The following is a 19,208-nucleotide window of genomic DNA, read 5'->3' on the forward strand; positions in this document are numbered from 1 at the left end:
GGCAGGTGCGTGCACCCGTTCTTGTTTCTGCTGAAGGCTCAGGCAAGCCCGCCCAGCAGTCCTCCCTGTGTTCCAGAGGCTCAACCATCCACAACCATCATCACCACCATCACTACTGCATGCATTTCAGTCTATAGCTCAGTCATTGGTTGTATCCCAATTCAGGGTCTGCAGCCTTAAAGTACGCAGCCTTAACGGTCCACAAGGGCCGCGTACTCAAAGACCGCTAAGGCCGGAAGTGCGAGGCTTGTGAAATGGGACAGTCTAGCCTCCGTCGCGCTGCCCAAGTTGCCTAGCAACCATGATACTAACAGCTGGAAACGTTTCATACAGCTTTGTTTGACAGAAATGAAGGAGAAAATCTTTTGTTCATTTGTTTGTTTGTTTCTACATGAGCTTTGATCATTCTCTGTAAGATTAAGCTCAGCTATTGAACGGCGTATATTTTAAAGTAAAGGCTTTAAAACCAAGATAGTACAAACGTCACTAATGTCACATAACTTTGCCGACATGTGGCCAACAGTAATGTTTTAATGTTCTTCGTTATTAAACATTTGCACATAAGTGACATAATATTCAGTACTTACTTAAAGTTTACTCTTCGGGCGCCCCTCATCTGCCGTTTTTTTTGGCAAAATTATCCACACAAACCGCCGCGCTATGCATTCTGGGATATGTTGGGCCACGAAGTCTACACCGCCACATCCTTAAAATTCAGGGAAATGAAGGACGCATTTGAGGGCCGCATTTCGAGCAGCCTTCGAATTGGGACAGCCTTCGTCGCGTCGCTGTGACGTAATCGGCCTTAAAATGGGGCCTTTAAGGCTGCAGACCCTGAATTGGGATACAGCCATTAGCTCTGTTAGCAGCCCAGTCCATAGTTCAATTTCCTGTGTTACTGTTAGCTCACCCCTTAGCCCACTGTGCAGCTCAGCCATCTCCCCAGTGTTCAGCTTAGTCATTTGTTCCACCACCTGCCTTCTGTTCAGCCATTGGTCTCTGTCCCTACTGGTCATGCCACGTCAGCTGGGGGGCCCGAGGAGCCCGTCCAGCCTCATGCCACGTCAGCTGGGGGGCCCGAGGAGCCCGTCCAGCCACCACCTGGGGCTGCCACGCCGTGGCCTGCAGCACCTACGCCGTCGCCTGGTTCAGCTTCAGCTTCGCCGTCGCCTGGTCCAGCTTCAGCGTCGCCTGGTCCAGCTTCAGCTTCTGCACCAGCCTCAGCTTCTGTATCAGCCTCGCCTGGTCCTGCAGCTGCCACGCCGCCGCCCAAGCCACATTCTGCACCTCGGAATCGCCGGCCACTTTCCGGGCCACCAGCTGGACGTTATCGCCGTCGAGGTCGGCCCCCAGAACTGTTTCTCCATTGCCGCCTGCACGGTCGGCCCCAGAACTGTTTCCCCATTGCTGCCCGCATGGTCGGCCCCCTGAGTTATTGGTGAACTGTACGCCAGTGATTTTTTTGTTTTTTTTGTTCCGTTGAATTTATCCCCCGTGTCCCCGTGAGTTTGCGCTTGGGTCCAATCCCTGCCTGCCACACAGCGGAAACATGACATCTATAGCATTGTTTTGTAAAATGATGGTCCTTTTGCCAATACATAAATTATGCAAGAATATGCTGATGTTATCTTCTTATTAAAAGTGAGATAATAAGTCAAATAAGAATGAAAAAAGGAAGCATAGTTGCGTTTACATGCTGCACAGGATAGACACTGATGATTAGTTAAAAATTCACATCACAAAGCTGACAACACATATTTTATTGTTGATCAGATTAGAGAGTAAAATTCTTCACCAAAGAAAAAGTCACCCTGAAAAGACACTTCCAACCATAATCCATCACAGGACTTTCACAGACTAAATTTAATCTCATCTAATTCATTTGAGAATGCAGACTTTGTGTCTCCTTTGTCCTCGGGTGTCTAAAGTTTAAGGCATTGATTGACAGTTGTATTTTTCTGCTCGGATGATTTAATTTCAGCAGTTTTCTGCTTCTGAAGGTAGTGGAAGGACACAGCTAGGAGCCTCTATATTAGATAATAGTAAATGAGCAAGCAAAGGAGTAATTTCAAACACAGCAAGCTATCTTTTGTTGACTCAATCAAATGTGGTAGTATGGACATTGCTACACACACTGGGCCTTAAATTTTTCATATAGAGTAAATGTACAACTACAAATATGATTTTCTTATTCTGCTGTGAGTGCACTTGCATCATTCCCTGGACCATCTTCTGTACTGTCGTTCATCATCTGTTTGTATTTGCTCTTGAAAAACCCAGCCTAGAAGTGCAAGGAAAAAACATTAAAAGGCAGATATTGTGTATTGCAGTTGCAAACAAAATGAATGAAAATAACTATATGAGTGACTATAAAAACCTTTAACCTTTGTTTAACTGGTCATGATCTCTAAAAATATTAAAGCTATGTAATGAATTGAAAAAGTGTAAGAAGAGTCTTTCACCTTATACAGGCCAGCAGTGAGTAAAGCCAGAATAGCCAACCCTCCCAAGCATCCTCCAATGATCGCTTTAGTGAAATCTGGCTTAGGGTAAACTTCTACCTCTGCTACAATCTGAGAGATGACGAGACACAATGTGGATGACATTTAAGCTCTTGTACATCTCAAACAAGAGAAAGTAATGCTAAGTCACCTTGCGAACAGGAGGATTGTTGTAAGACCCTGTTGAAAAGTAGATGTATTGTTCTTTGTCATACTCCACAGTGGCTGTACTGGTCAAGAGGAATTTAGCAGATTGAAGTCCAATCTATGGAAAAAAAAAAAATAGACTAGGATGAGGCTGAATTAAAAATATTGTTCAATTTAAGGGAGAAATTGTTATCATATTCAAGTACATAAGACCACCTATAATCCAAATATGTATAAATCATTTATAAAAAAAACTACCCTTTAATTACCTGCTCTATCCATCCTGAACTGAGGTTGGCAGAGATTTCGTATGTCCTACTCTGCAGTCTTCCCATGAAGGTGTTGCACTTGAACACTCTGCACATGGCTACAGAGCAGTCCTGCAGGTGATTTAAAAAAAAATTGAATGAAACAAATCTGTGATTCAGTACAAGGTTATGTTTTGAATCTGCACCATGGTTCAGTTTTAACAGGTAGCAAAAGTGCAGAGGCATACTTACCACCACTTTATTCTTTTGTATCTTTGGAACAGAATCTGTGACATTTGGTGCTTCATCATTTCCTCTCTGACAGTCTGCAATCTGAAATACACTTACATTAATGTCAGGGTGATTGATCCTAATTTTAGCAAATTCACCCATCACACAGCTAATTGTGACCCATTTTTGTATCTTTTCTATTACCTGTAGGCTGCTCAAATTCACCCAAATCTCTTTTTCATCAAGCTTCACTGGAACCTTGATCACCACAGTGAAATTAAGCGCTCTGATATAATTTGTTACCTAAAACATGGGGAGAAAAGACAAAGGCAGTCAAGCATTATAATGGTTAGGTCTAATTCACACAATAATATTTATTATATTTTATTATATTTTACCGTGACTGATTGTCGAACCGGTTTCTGCAAATTATTTATCCCAAAAGTAAAATTGCTGTAGCTGAGGGTGCTAGAAAGATTTAAACATTTAAACATTATATAAATAATGTGTAAGACAAAAGAATGTTGGCTTGCAAATAATTTCCTTTGTTACAAATACAAACACACGTACTTTTCAAATGTCATGGAAATGCTGTATTTCACAGCAATCTCTTTCATTTCGTAGCTTTCACTCGTAGTAGTGTTCTCTTGATTTCCACTGAAAGAGAGAAGTGAAATGGTTGTACTGTATCTGTGGGGTTATTAAACAAGGAGTACCTAAATGACCAAATGAACAGTACCTGGTGGCATTTGCAGTGACAAAGATCTTTCTCGCAAGTCGACTGTTGGTGTCAATCCCATAGGAGACAATGAAGAAAGCCTTAATTGAAATAAAGGAGAGAAATCTTGATTCCCTCACATCTTTTTACTAAACTGTGCAGAAGTGAGAAGAGAAAATTGCATCAAAAAAAACAAACCTCAGTTTTGCTCTTGAAAATTGGCTTGTCAATAGTACAGTCTGTCCTTCCTCGGGATAAACCATCTTCACTGTCCAAGGATTTGCACTCAATTCTTCCCTTTATTAGTAAATAAAATGACTTCTGGATGCACTGGGAGAGCAGCAGATCAGTGATGAACTGATAAAGACTTGATCCTGATGCCTTACCTGCTGAATGGTGAACTTCCTGTAGGAGAGTCCAGCTGGGTACGTGAGAATAACGCGACTGTTGTAGGAGTTTTCTCCTCTGTTCTCCACTGTGACTGTGACATTCAAAAGCTCATCAATGCCCACTTTAACCTCTGAGGATCTGACAGAGGATGAGAATAAAGGAAGAGGAAAACAGATTGCACTGTGTTGGTGAGCTTTCCATAAGCTAAATATAGCACGTATTTGTGTTGAATTCTAACATACTATGTTAGAATTCAAAATATGTAGTATGTAACATATATGCTGTGCTTCAATGCTGATGCTGTTTTATTATGTTTTGTGTATTGGTCAAATCTTTGAGCCCTTTTAATGTATGACACTTATGTATGTGTTGTATGTGAAAGGCCATATTTGCTGGTTTTTCGTATCTTTTTGAAATATGAATGACTTTTGTATTTTGTTTTATTAAGAACCTGAGGGCCTGAAGTGGAGGTGTCTGGGTGCCTTTGGTGGGGGCATTTGCGCTGTGTTTTTTTATGCAACCCCGGTTTAACCTGCAGATTAGTGTGAAGGTGTGTAGAGAAGAGATATACGTGAATTGGCAATTTTTTGATACTCTTTTCATCTAGGAGCCCATTTGCCCACTGGTGAGCTGATATGCTGTTGATTAATTTTGTGCAAGTGGATTGATGCCTCTTTTGTTTCGTGTTTCTTTAATAATTGTCAAAAAAACAGCTTCTTGAGTATTTGTCTCTGTGTAAAGAATAATGGACCATGATGCTTTCTTGGTGAATTGTAAAGTTCTCGACAAAATATATAATATAATATATCCATCCATCCATTCGCTTCCGCTTATCCTTTTCAGGGTTGCGGGGGGCGCTGGAGCCTATCCCAGCTGTCATAGGGCGAGAGGCGGGGTACACCCTGGACAGGTCGCCAGTCTGTCACAGGGCCGACAGACACGCAAACACGGGGAGAACATGCAAACTCCACACAGAAAGACCCCGGCCTGATGGTGGAATTGAACTCAGGACCTTCTTGCTGTGCGGCAACAGTGCTAACCACCGTGCTGCCTTATATAATATAATATAATATAATATAATATAATATAATATAATATAATAACCTGGTGAAGTTGAAGTCCACTTTTAGGTCATCAACACATTTGTTGTCAGTGCCGCAGTTGATCTCAAACCCTAACTATGGAACACAGCATGATGTGAAAAGTATGTATATTACACATTATTTACATAATAAATGAAACATCGGTGAATCCAACGAATAATCTGTTTGTTCTGTCATCTAACTTTACTTTTACATTTTTGTTAATCTGAACAAATTGAATATTCTTGATACGCTTTTGGAAAACAGCAAAGTCCTTTTCACACCCAAGAATTCTTCGGTAGAAGTAGTGTTAGTCAATTTTATGGCAACAAAAAGTTAATTCAGAAAAATAAGGTCAAAACTAATGCTGTGTTCTTCAGTTCATGTCCAGCTAGTACATTTTTAAAGGTATTTACAGGATAAATTATTGTTGTTTGAGCCTGCTGAGCAAGGCTTGGTCTGAGATTTGTGTTGGAAGGAAAACCGTCAAATGTGAATTTGAGCTCATTGGAAAGTTGATTGAGAGCATCGTCTGGGCAGGCCTGCAAAAAGACAGCAGTGTTAGATTTAGGTTCCGTGTTGGAAGACTCTTAAAAGCAAAATGGAAAACAAAATCTGCTTTTCACCAAATTGAACCTTATTATTGGTTATATTAGTTTTTCTCTGATGTTGTTTTACCTCAATAAAGAAGTTTACAGTTGAACAGTTTGGTGTACTTAAGTCAACAATGACCGATCGAGACTCCTCTCGTTGTTTCCCACTGATGTAAGCTCGGTTGTTTGGAGGTTTGCGAGTGGCATCGAGTGTAAAAGTATAATTAATTCTAGCTTGAGCTGGAATAAATCAGAGTTTAAAATGTTACAAATGTACATACACTAAAAAATGAAAATGGATGGGCAGTGCCATTTTGATTTTGAAAAAGTTAGGAGAATAAAGAACCTCGATCAACTGTAGACACTCTGCTCATGGTAAAGCAGACTGTAGCTGTGTTCTGCAGTGGTTTTGAGCAGCTTACATTCTGAGTAGGGATTTGGTTTGGGCTGAATGACACCTCGACTTCAACCATTACAATAGGCCTTGATCTGGAAAAAAGGAAAAGCACATATGAACAACATTTGGTTTTTCAATTAGTACAGCAGCTTTCTGGGTAATGTAGTCATTTCCATTTCTGCTTGGAAATTATTTTTTAGAACAACAAGGCTACTGTTATAAATTACACATTTTATTTTGAGACTTCAGTCTCAACCAACCACATTTATTCCACCTTTAGTCACCAGAGCACCTCTCATTATGCAACCCAATATGATGGCAAAACGTGTAATAGACACCAGACCACCATTTTTATTTCACGCTTCTGCAAAACATGAAGTGGACACGCATGCAGTTGCATTTCTGCATGCAAAAGTTGTATTACCAGCACAGGGAGATAACATATGTAAAGACAAATCAATAGTGAACACAAAACATATAAAGAACATTTCAAGGTCCTTAATTGCCAAAAACGTTTAAGCTAGGTGTCTAATATGTATAAACATGTAAATGTGTTAATAATGTCTGCTAAAACGCTTTCCTGTGATAATGTTCACGTCAGATTGAAATAAAATCGCTCCCTCTGCTGTTACGGCAGCTTACTGCAAGTTCGCATGCATGTCATGTTTTGCCATTTTCCTGGGTTCCATCATGTCGCAACGAAAAAATTTTTTATCTCATGATCAGAAAGGCTTTTGACATGATAAACTTTAAGTCATATAACGTGACTTCTGGGAGAAAAAAATAGATGCCTGTTTTATCCTGCATATGTATTCCATTAAAGATTAAAAATTACTTTTCATGAATCACTTTATCATTGATGATGATTTATGATTCATTATTATATTATATAAAACCAATGCACAGGTCTTCAAATTGACCTAATCGTTTGACAGTTGGCGCATTCATTTGACATTGACAAAGTTGGTAGACATACCACAGACAATAATAACACATGACTGGAGTATCTATCTGGACTGTGACTTACCTCAGTAAGACAACCGTGCCCTTTGAACCCACCGCTAAGTCAGGTAGTTTATCACCACTCTGATCAAAAGACGACTGACTGATTGTCACTCCAAAGAACTTCAGTCCTGACTGGACCTCAGAGCCAGTAATTCTCTGTGTACGTGAAATATTTTAATTAATCAAACTTTATTGTATAGATATGGGCCTTAAATGATAACTGTGTTAATATATCCTCGTGAGTTCTTTGATGCTGTGTACCTGTGAGTAAGTAGGACTGATTCGTCCTCCTTCACTGTGGAATATGTAGATGCTGCCTTCACCATTATTCTCCAAAGGTGCTCCAACTGCCAAATCCCTGAATCCATCTGAGTTTAGATCAGGCAGCACAGCAAGAGAAGAGCCGAACCTTCCTTTGACAGCTAAATGTCCTCTTAGTACTAACGGATCATCAAAATTACACTCTACAAACTAAAAGCAGGAGAGTGAATATTATATGGTTATTAAGAAAGTTGAAAAATAAACTGATTCATTTAATTGCAGTACATAAAATTGTGATTTACCAAACCAGTTAGTCTGCAAACATAAACTCTTCCCTCTCTATCAGGCTCCGTGTACATTGGGGCTGATATGAAGATCAGATCAGTGATGTCATCATTATTTGTGTCCATGGTACACACCTCTGCCCCGAAATATGCACCAGTCTGATACTGTGTAAGGAACAAATTCGTAATGAAAGGATTCATGTTTAGGGGAAAAAAACAACAGCTTTTATTTAAGAAAATAATTCATATATAGTTTACAATTCCATTCAGATCTGTCTTGCTGTAAATTCATACCTGTGATGAAAAGGGCTCGATCTTTTGGTTTTCAAAGCTTTGTCTGTTAACAGCGACCACAACTCCTCTGTGTTTGTATCTTGGAGCACCAACAATTGTTAGTGAGCCACTTCGGGTTTTAGCAGTTGCCATGGAGTAACCTAGAGGTTAGGTATTCAAAGAGAGGAAGATTCCTTATTCCTTCTTTTAAAATGTGTTCATTTTGCAAACACATTAGTGTGTTTGGGTGAAAGAATTACAGCAGAGCTGTGTAATACATGATTACATGTGTATGAGTTAGATTGTTAAAGCTGTAATATTCTTACCAAGATAACTGTCAGGCTCCAAAGACACGTCCTCATATGTTTTGAGCTTCTGGCCTCCTGTTGTGTATTGCACGTAGCCTCCCTTCCACTGGTTTGCACCAACAATAGACATCTGAATTCCCTACAGTGCAGACAGGAAATACATTTTATATACAATTTATTTTTCATTTCAAACCTGGAGTATGTTTAACTAGATAACTGTCTGCTTGCTTTTGGGTTATTATAAATGTGTGAATCTCTCTTTCTATGACTAGACTGTCTGGTGAGTTTCAGGTAGTTTTAATTACCTCGGGCACATAAACTGCACTGAATCCCTCTTGAGACATTTCCATTGTCAGTGACTCTCCACTGCTTTGAGATCCTGTAACAGAAAAATAAATGAGAAGGTAAAAGACACACTACAACAAATTTCACTTTAAAAGAAGTTTTTTTTTTTTTAAATTATTCTAAGTTAAGTAGTAGCTCCAAATAATTTTTTTTCTCTTGATTACAAAAGCGAGATTGAAATGAGATTGATTGTTAAAAACTAAATGAAAAGTAATACCATGTATGTCATTTTAATTGTAAAAAAGCTATTACAATACATTTATCTTTGTACCTTCAATGGAGAAGATTTTGTCCTGCAGACTCTGTCTTATTAATTCAAGTGCGTTGAAGTTCTGCACTTGAAACACGTATTTGACTGAGGGAGAAGATGCAATGGTGTCCAGTTCTTGTTTTGCTGCACTGTTAGTAAATGCACTCCCCACCTGGTGTTATAAAATATATGTTTGAGTTGTTATACTATGCAGCAGGATTTGCTCAGTACAGATTATGGTCCATAACTTTACGCCTTTCACCCAGTTTATAGACAGGTATTGTGCACTCACTGAATATGACCCACATTCATGATAACAGTTACGTAATTCTGCAAAATATTTTTCACATAAATTTGATTATGAACAGTTTATGTTCCCATCAAAAAATTCTGCCTTTTCATGAATTTAAGAAATTCTATTTTAAGTTTATGTGGTCAGTGAAATGGGCTTTGATTTCACTACGTTAGCCTTCAGGTGTTTTTTGCATCCCATTGTCACAGATATAAATAAACAAACAACTACCAGTGTAGGCCTTCTTTACAAACATTTATGAAAGAATGGGTTGTTCTAAAGAGCTCACTGAATTTGAGTGTGGTACTGTCAATTTGTGAAATTTCTTGCCTCCTGTGTACTCCATCATCTACTGTTATAGTTGTGCATATAGTGTTATATCTTGTGAGTTTTGTCTGATAGTTGGCTGAAACACATCGTGAGTAATAAAAATAATAATAATAATAATGGAAGTACTTACCCCAATAGCAAATCGAACAATGTTTTTACTCTCTGCTAGCTGTGCTGCACCTCCCAGATCATAACGATCATGAGATTGTCCATCAGTAATTACTATCAAGACCTTCTTTACATTTGGTCTAGAACCTATCTGTGGTGTGAAAACATTGTTCCTGCCAAGTGAAAAAAGAAATCTATTTTTAACACAAAACAACTTTTCAAAGTGCATCTTGTGGTCATGACTAAATTGCATGTGTTATTATTGTCTTGATATGCATCATTTTTGTATTATCTTTTAGTATTGCAGATATTTTTGCACTTTGCAAATCCAGCTAATGCAAGTATTTGAATTTAGCCTTGGTTATGCTCATCTCATCAAATCTGTGGGAAATAATTCTTCAAAACCCAAGTCTGTCTTTTTACAGGCTTTCAAACACACAGTACTTAGTGTGGTGAGATGCACCAGAAGAAAATAATCTGGGCAGGAAATCTAGACAATAAGTTCACTGTAGTGCTTTAGTAATATTATTGCATCACTGACACAACATGTCTGATGGCCTTAGCTGTGTAAGTAGCTCCCCCCAGCTGACTAATTCCATCTATGTCAATCCATGGTCCAGATGAGGTAAATTTCTTAAAATAAAAATGAATTAGAGGGAACGTGGAGAACTGGGAAACAGAAAACTGCAAAAAAAGAAAAGAAAAAGAAATTGTCATGCTTTGTGAAAATAAATAGAAATAAAGATAAAACAATTTTATGTGCCATGATTTAAATTACAGAGGGACTGCAGGGCCTTACCTGTGCATCATTTGAGAGAAATGACTGAATTAGCGTTTTCACAAATGTCTTCATTGTTTGAAAGTCTGTAGTAGATATGCTGCCTGAACCATCCAACAGAAAAGCAATGTCTACTTGCGGCGGGCATGCTATCAAAGAGATTAATTTCAAAATGAATTTAATTTCAAAGGGTTAAAGTTAACAGTACCACACAGTACCACATGCTGAAATAAACTTCTCGTTAATGGCCCTTTGAGTTCATTTACATAGTAAATACTAAATGTAATCTGATTTGACAGACAAAACATTAAGAATAAAAGATTAAATTAGTTTGATCTAAAACTAATTTTAGAGGTTCATGTAAAAAGAATCTACCTCTGGCCACAATCAGCACACTAAAAAAGAGACTGTGTCCTAACTAGGATAGGGGTTTGTGTCAGTGTGTGGGATTTTAGCCTAAGGTTAAAACTTACTTACCAATAGAAGTAAATTGACAACTTAAAACAATTTTATTGTTTTTTTGTTTTTTTTTTAAGGTGACAACTTCCTATTGGTTATTTTGTGGTATGGCAGTTTTGGATGCATCTATCCATCCAAGCTTAGATCTTGAGGTTTGGTCTCATCTGTAATCTTAGACCACCAAATCATACAAGTCATACACAAAACCTGGCATCAATCCCTTTTTTTTATTTACTCCACTTCTGTTTTGACTAAACCTTATTTTTTGCTGACATGTATAAACAGAAGTCTCAATATAGTTTGATCTGAGATTTAGAGATTGTACAAGCACCAAAATAAGTCATTAGAACTCTACGTTCAAGTATAAAATCCAAAAGCTCTTTTTTTAATTAGTGAGGCCCCAGGACTCTAAGCATTATGGGTATATCATCACAAATTTTATTTACTGTTACCTTGAAGAGAAGAAGGTATGGGTAGTCCAAATATATTAGAACGGTCCATCTGGAAGCACACACCGTTGTACATGGTGATACTTTTGCAGTCCTTTGGGATGGTTGGACCACAGACCTGAGAGGAGACAGTGTCAATTTTCCATTAATACAGTAGGCTGATTACTTCCCTGTCCTTCATACAATGATTACTTTGATATAACATCAAACATACCTGAAATTAATCTGAAATTTTCTTTTTTTTACAACTTTAACATATTTAAAGAAGCCACACTAAATTCTACCATGAAACATTTCCAAGCTAGAAGTCCTTAAAGTATTGGGGTTGGTTCAAAATTTAAGCAATTTATAATTCTTACATGTTTTTAAATAACCTTTTTCAACATTTTTCAGTCTTCCAAACTCCTTGTTTATGTATGTGATATATCTGCATTAACATTTCAGGACTGAAAAAATACATTTAGTTTTTCACAGAGCTTGAATATGTTAAACAAGTGAACTAAAATAAGCAGACCCAGTCCTATACACCTGTCCTATGTCTTAAGTGTTTCTAAGTGTTTTTCAGTAAACAAGGTAAAATTTTGAATGGCTTCATTAAATATGCTAAACGTATTGTACCCAAAACATCAGCTGATTTTATGAGGTGTTGGTGGAAGGCACACTAAGGCTATGTTCACACTGCAGGCGAAAGCGCATTGACCCTATGCGACCCATATCCGATCATGGTATGACAGTGTGAACGGCACAAATCCAATATTTTCAAATCCGATCTGGGTCACTTTCATATGTGGTACTGAATCTGATAAATATCCAATGTTTTAGAAAGCAACTCTTGTTTGAACGGTCAAGTCGCATTAAATCCATCTTTTACGTCACTGACACAAGACAGACGCCAATTATCAGCTCCGGAGAAGACATCGCAAACGCTTCCTGGCCATCCAGCAGTGAAACCTGTGTCAGTGTTGGGAAGACAACGTTGGAGAAACGTGAACATGTTATTTATAACTGTATAATCTGCAGATTCTGACAGAAATCTGCAACTATCCTTTGAAGCAAACAGCAATAAGGATAATTATTAGGTTATTTACATATTTACATTTACATTATGTAAATAACAAAATAACTTAAAGCAAAAATTGGGAAACGTAAAGTCCGAAGTCTTTATATTAACCCTCTCGAGGCAGGCGTTGCCGATTTACAACAGTTAAAAACTAACAACCTGATTACCCCACATACATATTTTATGAGTTTTTTTACTCAGAAATACCACTGCAGGACTTGGTTGTGCATTAGCAACAAAAAACTTAATTTGAGTCTGAGAGGGTTAAGGGCCATCAGTCAAACAATATCGTTTGCTCTGGGTCTAAACAGCACGTTGTGTGTGACGTTTTCTTTTGCGCATGTGCGCCGCTTTGAGGGTTCACACTAGAGAGCGTTTGCTGTTGCATTTTATTTGTAGTGTGAACAAGCAGACAAAAAAATCGGAATTGAGCATTAAGACCTGCAGTGTGAACGTAGCCTAAGTTGTCATGGAATGGGCTTCATGCATTTTCTAATTATAACTGTCATGGTCCAGAATCTGTGGACTCCATGTTTATGTTTAAGTTTATTATTATTATTCTGTGGTTTTGTTTATTTTGGGTTGTTTTTTATGATTATCCCTAGTGTTTTGTGTCCTTTGTGCTCTCCTGTTCCATGTTTCACATTCCTATGTTCTGTCTCCCCAGTCTGTGTTAAGTTTGCATGTGTAGAGTTCAGTCAGTGTGTTTCCTGTTTTATTTTGAAGGTCCGTGTCTCTTGTCAGTGTTTCTAGTTTCGCTTCCCCTTGTCTCGTTATGTCCAATTAATCCTAGCCGTGTCTCCCATTCCCTGATTGTCCTGTGTGTATTTAAACCCTGTGTTTTCCTGTTTGCGCGTTGCTGGCTCATCTGTGTATTTCCCTGAGTCTCCCTACATCTCTGTTTCTGGTTTGTTTTAGTTAGTTTTCCCAGTTTAGGTTTTGCTTAGCTTCCATGCTCACCTTTGCCGTATCTATTTGTATCACCCTGTATCACCCTGTATCACTCTTGGGTCCTAATTTTCCACCTCCACATGTCTGCCACAGTGGACGTGACAATAACAAGAGATTTTGACAATGTACTGGTAATGTCTGCAGTTCACCAACTCACCACAGTGTTTTGTGTTGAGGGATCACTTTTCATTGTCAGACCAAGCGACATGTTGACTGCAAAATCTGGTGCTGTATTAAAAACAAGCAATATTTTTTTTAAATACTCATAAAAGGCAATTGAAAGGAAGAAAATAAGACTTAAATCAATGACTCCAAAGCAGCATGACTGAAATACTTCCCATTGGAACTTCTCTCAACTGCAAACCAGGATGTAAACCAGGCCGCTTTAATATCATATAATTTAGTTTCACTTAAAGAATTATCTTAACATTAACATTACTAATGCCATTGACTTTTTCTTTGCTTATTTTAGCAAGATATTTCTAGTTTTAAAGGCTTATTTACTTTGAAAAATCTAATTATGATTTGATTTACACATGTTTCTGTGCAGCTCACGATAATTTATTTGATGGCAAAACACATGCCGTTAGAGTTCCATCACATCTTGTCAATACATTCAATAATGAATGATTACTTACCTTCAAACGGGATATTTTGGCAGTTTCGGGGAGAGGTGGTGCAGCTATAAATTTTCCCCCTTCGATTTTGTGAATATTGTTCTACTGGGGCACTGACGAGCACACTAAAGAAATAAATCCAGTCAATGACGTAAGTCCAGACAGTGAATTGTAGGTAAATAACAATAATCTCTATGAACAGTTCCAGTCTGGTTTTTGCCCTTGCAATAGCAGAGAAACAGCCGTTATAAAAATAATCAACGATCTGCTTATGGCAGCTGACTCCTGTTTACTCTTCATTCCTGACTCAAAAATCCATCAATAAGCTTCAACGTGTCCAGAACTCTGCTGCCCGTATTAACACTAGGATTCCCTCTATTCACCACATCACCCCTGTCCTGAAGCAGCTTCATTGGCTTCTGGTCAAACATCGCATCAATTTAAAAATACTTCTGTATACATTCAAGACTATTCATCTTCTCTCCCCTCCAAATCTCTCTGATTTGGTTCAGATCACCATTCTGTCTCGGTGCCTCAGATCCTCTTCTCTCTCTCTCTCTGTTCCTTCCCAGTGTCTGCCTTACCACTACATATTTCAAATACAGTGAGGGTTTCTACAGACAAAAACATGGCTGTGCCATGGGCTCCCCGGTGTCACCCACTGTAGCCAACCTTTACATGGAGGAATTGGAAAGAAAGGCTCTTGGATCTTTTAAAAAGGAGAGTACCCAGCCACTGGTACAGAAATGTAGACGACACCTGGGTCAAAATCAAAACACAAGTAGTGGAATCCTTCACTGCTCACATCAACGCTGTGGATAAATAGATCAAGTTCACCAGGGAAGACACAAAGGACAACTGTTTGCATTTCCTGGACTGTGCCGTGCACATTGAAGAGAATGGAAACCTCAACATCGAAGTTTACCGGAAGCCCACACACACGGACCAGTATCTCCTGTTTGACTCCCACCACCCTCTAGAACACAACCTTGGAGTAATTAGGACCCTACACCACCGGGCAGAACATGTTCCCTTGAAGGGAAAAAGAAGGAACGCACACATGTAAAGGAAGCTCTTAAAACATGCAGTTATCCTGTTTGGGCTTTCATCAAGTCAGCAAAGATGCACAGAAAAGAAGATCAGACACCAGTGAGGGAGGATAAGAAAGACAGACGCAACAACATTGTCATTCCCTATATACCCGGTGTATCAGAAAAACTCAGGAGAGTTTTCTCCAAGCACGACATCGCAATTTACTTCAGACCCAGCAACACACAGAAACTGGTTCATCCCCAAGACAAAACTCCTAAACACAAACTCAACAATGTAGTGTATGCTGTACAGTGTAATGAGGAATGCTCAGACCTCTACATTGGAGAGAACAAACAGCCACTTCATAAACGCATGGCACAACATAGGAGAGCCACCTCCACGGGACAAAACCCGGCAGCCCATCTGCATTTAAAGGACAAAGGTCACTCTTTTGAGGATGCCATTTTACACATTTTGGACAGAGAACGCCCACTCACATCCTGGGCCATCTGACCTCAGGAAATCACATGATAGGGTGGGGCTAGGTTTCACAATGAGCTCACCTGAAATCTTGGCTGATTGTGACCTACACCCATTTTCACACCTTGGTTCATGTGATTAGGTAGAGGATCATTAGGTGGTCCATTGTCCCTCTCGGGGGATACTCCCACAGGGCTTAAAATTCAGGACTCTCCACCATTTGACCCAAGACCGGCAGAAGCTTCTCGGATGAGAGGTGAAACGTCTTCAAGCAACTTAAAGAAGTCTAGACGCTTTTCTTTCCAAGCTCCTTAGACTACGATGACCTGGATGACTGAGAACCTTCACTGACATATTCCCACTCTCTTGTCACTATGGAGGGCAGGCCCTTCAGTTGCTATGCTCCTTAACTTTGGAATTCCCTACTTCCTGATATGAGAAATATCATCTCATTTTCTCTTTTTAAGTCTAGACTCAAAACTCACCTGTTCAAAATAGCTTATTCCACATAATCTTTCCACCCTGCTAACTTTTAATCTGTTCGTTCTATTATGTTTCTCATTATTGTGTATATTCCCTGCTTTTACTACTTTGCTCTTCACAGTGTCCTTGAGTGTTCTGAAAGGCACTTTTGAAATAAAATGTATTATTATTATTATTAAATACACTGTATGTTTTCTGTTAAGAAGTATTGTTTAATTATTACTGTAAGGCATAACAGAGAGGCCAGTTCAAAAAATGCGAAATCTGTAAAATAATCTTAACCACGCAGGTGCAGACCCACATCCAACATAAAAATGCATGTCCTGACTTACTCTGATTGTCTTTGAATCACCTGGTAGCCAAAACCAGCAGCAGAGTTACTCAGGGTCTTCCAAGCCACGGGATCAATATTGAAACAAAGTGCAGCATTTAACACTGAGAAATGTTTTTTTTTTTAAAAAGCAGAAGAAAAAAAGAAAAAGAAAGAATGACATCAATAATCTTACTTAAGGTCATCTAATAATGTAATTATAGCCTTTCTCAATGTAATCACATTTAGGAAATTATACACAGTCTGTTTTATTTTCATACTATGTCTAGACTACCACTATAGCAGAGATGTCAAAGTCACTTCACACTAGGACCACATACAGCTCATAGTACAACTACACACTCCCTGAGATAGCTAAATATAAGAATAAAGAGTGCAATTTAAAGAGTATGTCTCAGTTTGTATATATGATAAAGAAATTTTGCTGGAGTTAATGAAGAACATCTTGTCAGCATGACCCTTTGGGCTTAAATTTTAGATAATCAATGTGTAAAACAACAAAGTTATATTAGATCATTGCAGACTGTCCTGTAATTATACAAGAGAACCTTTTATTAATTCACATAAATAATCCTTTCTTTGTTTTCTTTCACTGGACCCATTGTAATAAAAAAAATAGAGATTTAGAGAAGATACTGAAAAAACAGGAACTTTTCTGTCATTTCATTGTTCATCTATTACTTATTTACTTTGGTGTGGTACAATTCTCTATCTTTATCAGGAGGAAATGCTGTAAAACCTATGAAAATATATTTTAAAGTCTTATTAAATTTATGCCCTTTTTCACTTGATCCAAAGCCATCCAGTGGGTCTTATTGGAGTCTTTGCCAGGCATATTTTAGCCCTCTGGCCTTATGTTTGACACCCCTGCGCTACAGTGAATCTGTCATTACCACTACAGTGCTCTAAAGCCAGATATTTTACAAAGCTAAAAAACATATTGAAGATTAAAATTTAAACCAGATTCTATCTTTTCTTCTTATATCTTCCTCCATTTAAAAAATACAGACATTTAAAGCTTTAAAGGATGAAAATCAATGCTTAACTCTACAATTAGTTTCAGGATATTCCACAGTATAAAAATAGACAACCTTTTTGTATGCATGTGCTTACTTACAGTGCTAAAAAATAACAGAATGGAGAATGCTGCTTGCGTGCACATTCTCCAGTCCTCCCTAACAGTCAGACTCATCAATACCTACCACACCCACATGCAAGTAAAGGAAATGAAGTCTCTGAGGGAAGTAAGTTTGATGTCACAAATGTACATCCCCAAAGAAGAAAATCTAAATCAGTAGCGTGCACTTTAGATAATAAAAACAGTATAGAGGCACGGAAATTGTATTGTTATATGGTTGCCATAAAGTGAAACTCTAATATTGTTGCAATACTACATAGCCCTTGTTCTATATAAGGCTAGACCTGAATTTTTGTGCCAATTATTTTTATGAAACAACTTACATTTATCACATTTCCTTTTTTGGGTCATGCTATGAACAATCAATATATTTTTCTGTTCAATAATGAAATCTTAATTTGATAGTTTTGCAAAAACCAAATGTATTTAGACATAGATATTTTATAATACTGACACCCTCTCAAGTTCCTCTTATCACCACTGTCTCTTTAGATTACTGTAATCTTTTGTAATTAAAGATTTTCAGTACATGGAGAGAATAAGTTGGAAGGAAGAATATGGTGTGTCGTGGTCGTAAAAAGTTTACAGTTTTGTGTCGCCCTGCATAAAACAAGGAGGAATATATAATGACTGCATAAACTACTAAATCATTTGGGTTCATAAATCCAGTTCTACAGGTTTTGTGGGGTTAATAATTAAGAATGTATTACTTCGTGAAATTTTCACACTGCATTTCTACGACAGACAACATCAAAACATTTTAGTTATAAATTTATTTTTAGAGTCAGAAGTTGACTGAACTCATGACACATTTCAGCAGGTAGTTTAATTCACAGAGGATAAATTGCAAATAAGGAAAGGGCCATCACAAAAATATGTCAAGGTCATATGGTTTCACTTTATATTTTACCGTCAATTTATTTGTGGGTTTTTAATACTAAAAGAAATATTTTATAAATAGAAAAATGTGGCTGTGTATACTTACAGTCATTTTTCCACAGGTTGTACTCATTCATAATTAAAGAACTAAAGATAAAATCAGAAGGCACAAACTTTTCTTACCAGATGAAAATAGTGTAACACAAATTATCCAATCCATTGTGTTGCTTCCATGAAAAAACCCCAGTTTGTTTGTTTTTTTAATTTGACTGATACAGTAGGTGAGGAATTACTTCTGCTCTGTGTCACAGGAGTTGTTTAATCCAAAATACAACAGTCATAGGATGACTGATGAAAGGTAAGGCAGGTAACGTTTTCATGGGAGGAGCTACAGTATTGACAGCACTGTCTGTTTTATAAGACACGCTGCTGTGGTGGTGTTTAATTTTGATCCATTTGTTCAAGTATTTTTTTCTAAGCGAAAAAATGTAAATCAATATAAACTGTTAATGATTAAATAAACTGAATCGCGTTTAGAAGATAAAATGCCTGTGTTCATGAGAAGCTTAGTATCACACTGGAGGGGAAACTGTGGGACAGCAGGTTGAATGAAACACATGCTTTTTGTGAAAGGAGGGAAAATGTTAGGATTGAAAATGTTTGATTTCTTTTTGATTTCTTTTACTACAATACGTGATTATAATCATTTTCATACACACATTGCAAATGTGCTCATGAGATTTGGCACTCAGTCTTCTGACGGTCATAAGCTTCGTTTGGCGTGACTG

General features: G+C 38.0%; 1 protein-coding gene across 1 annotated transcript; it reads right to left on the reverse strand.

Moving 5' to 3' along the window:
• Window positions 1–1,741: 1,741 nt before the first annotated feature.
• LOC101466141 (integrin alpha-M) lies at window positions 1,742–18,729 on the reverse strand. Its single transcript, XM_024803462.2, has 30 exons — window positions 18,604–18,729; window positions 16,405–16,507; window positions 14,099–14,202; window positions 13,618–13,688; window positions 11,453–11,567; window positions 10,563–10,690; window positions 10,305–10,447; window positions 9,786–9,936; window positions 9,055–9,205; window positions 8,744–8,817; window positions 8,457–8,577; window positions 8,152–8,291; window positions 7,876–8,022; window positions 7,574–7,783; window positions 7,335–7,468; window positions 6,257–6,399; window positions 5,996–6,150; window positions 5,734–5,859; window positions 5,340–5,413; window positions 4,232–4,373; window positions 4,044–4,142; window positions 3,867–3,946; window positions 3,698–3,784; window positions 3,526–3,595; window positions 3,332–3,430; window positions 3,149–3,229; window positions 2,918–3,028; window positions 2,653–2,766; window positions 2,463–2,573; window positions 1,742–2,281 (listed from the first exon to the last, which is right to left on the reverse strand). Exons 1-30 carry the CDS (start codon window positions 18,638–18,640, stop codon window positions 2,189–2,191), a joined length of 3,414 nt encoding a protein of 1,137 aa, XP_024659230.2. The 5' UTR covers window positions 18,641–18,729; the 3' UTR covers window positions 1,742–2,188.
• Window positions 18,730–19,208: the final 479 nt, after the last annotated feature.

This window comes from Maylandia zebra, linkage group LG8, assembly GCF_041146795.1.
Source record: "Maylandia zebra isolate NMK-2024a linkage group LG8, Mzebra_GT3a, whole genome shotgun sequence".
In the NCBI taxonomy this organism is placed as follows: Eukaryota; Metazoa; Chordata; class Actinopteri; order Cichliformes; family Cichlidae; genus Maylandia; species Maylandia zebra.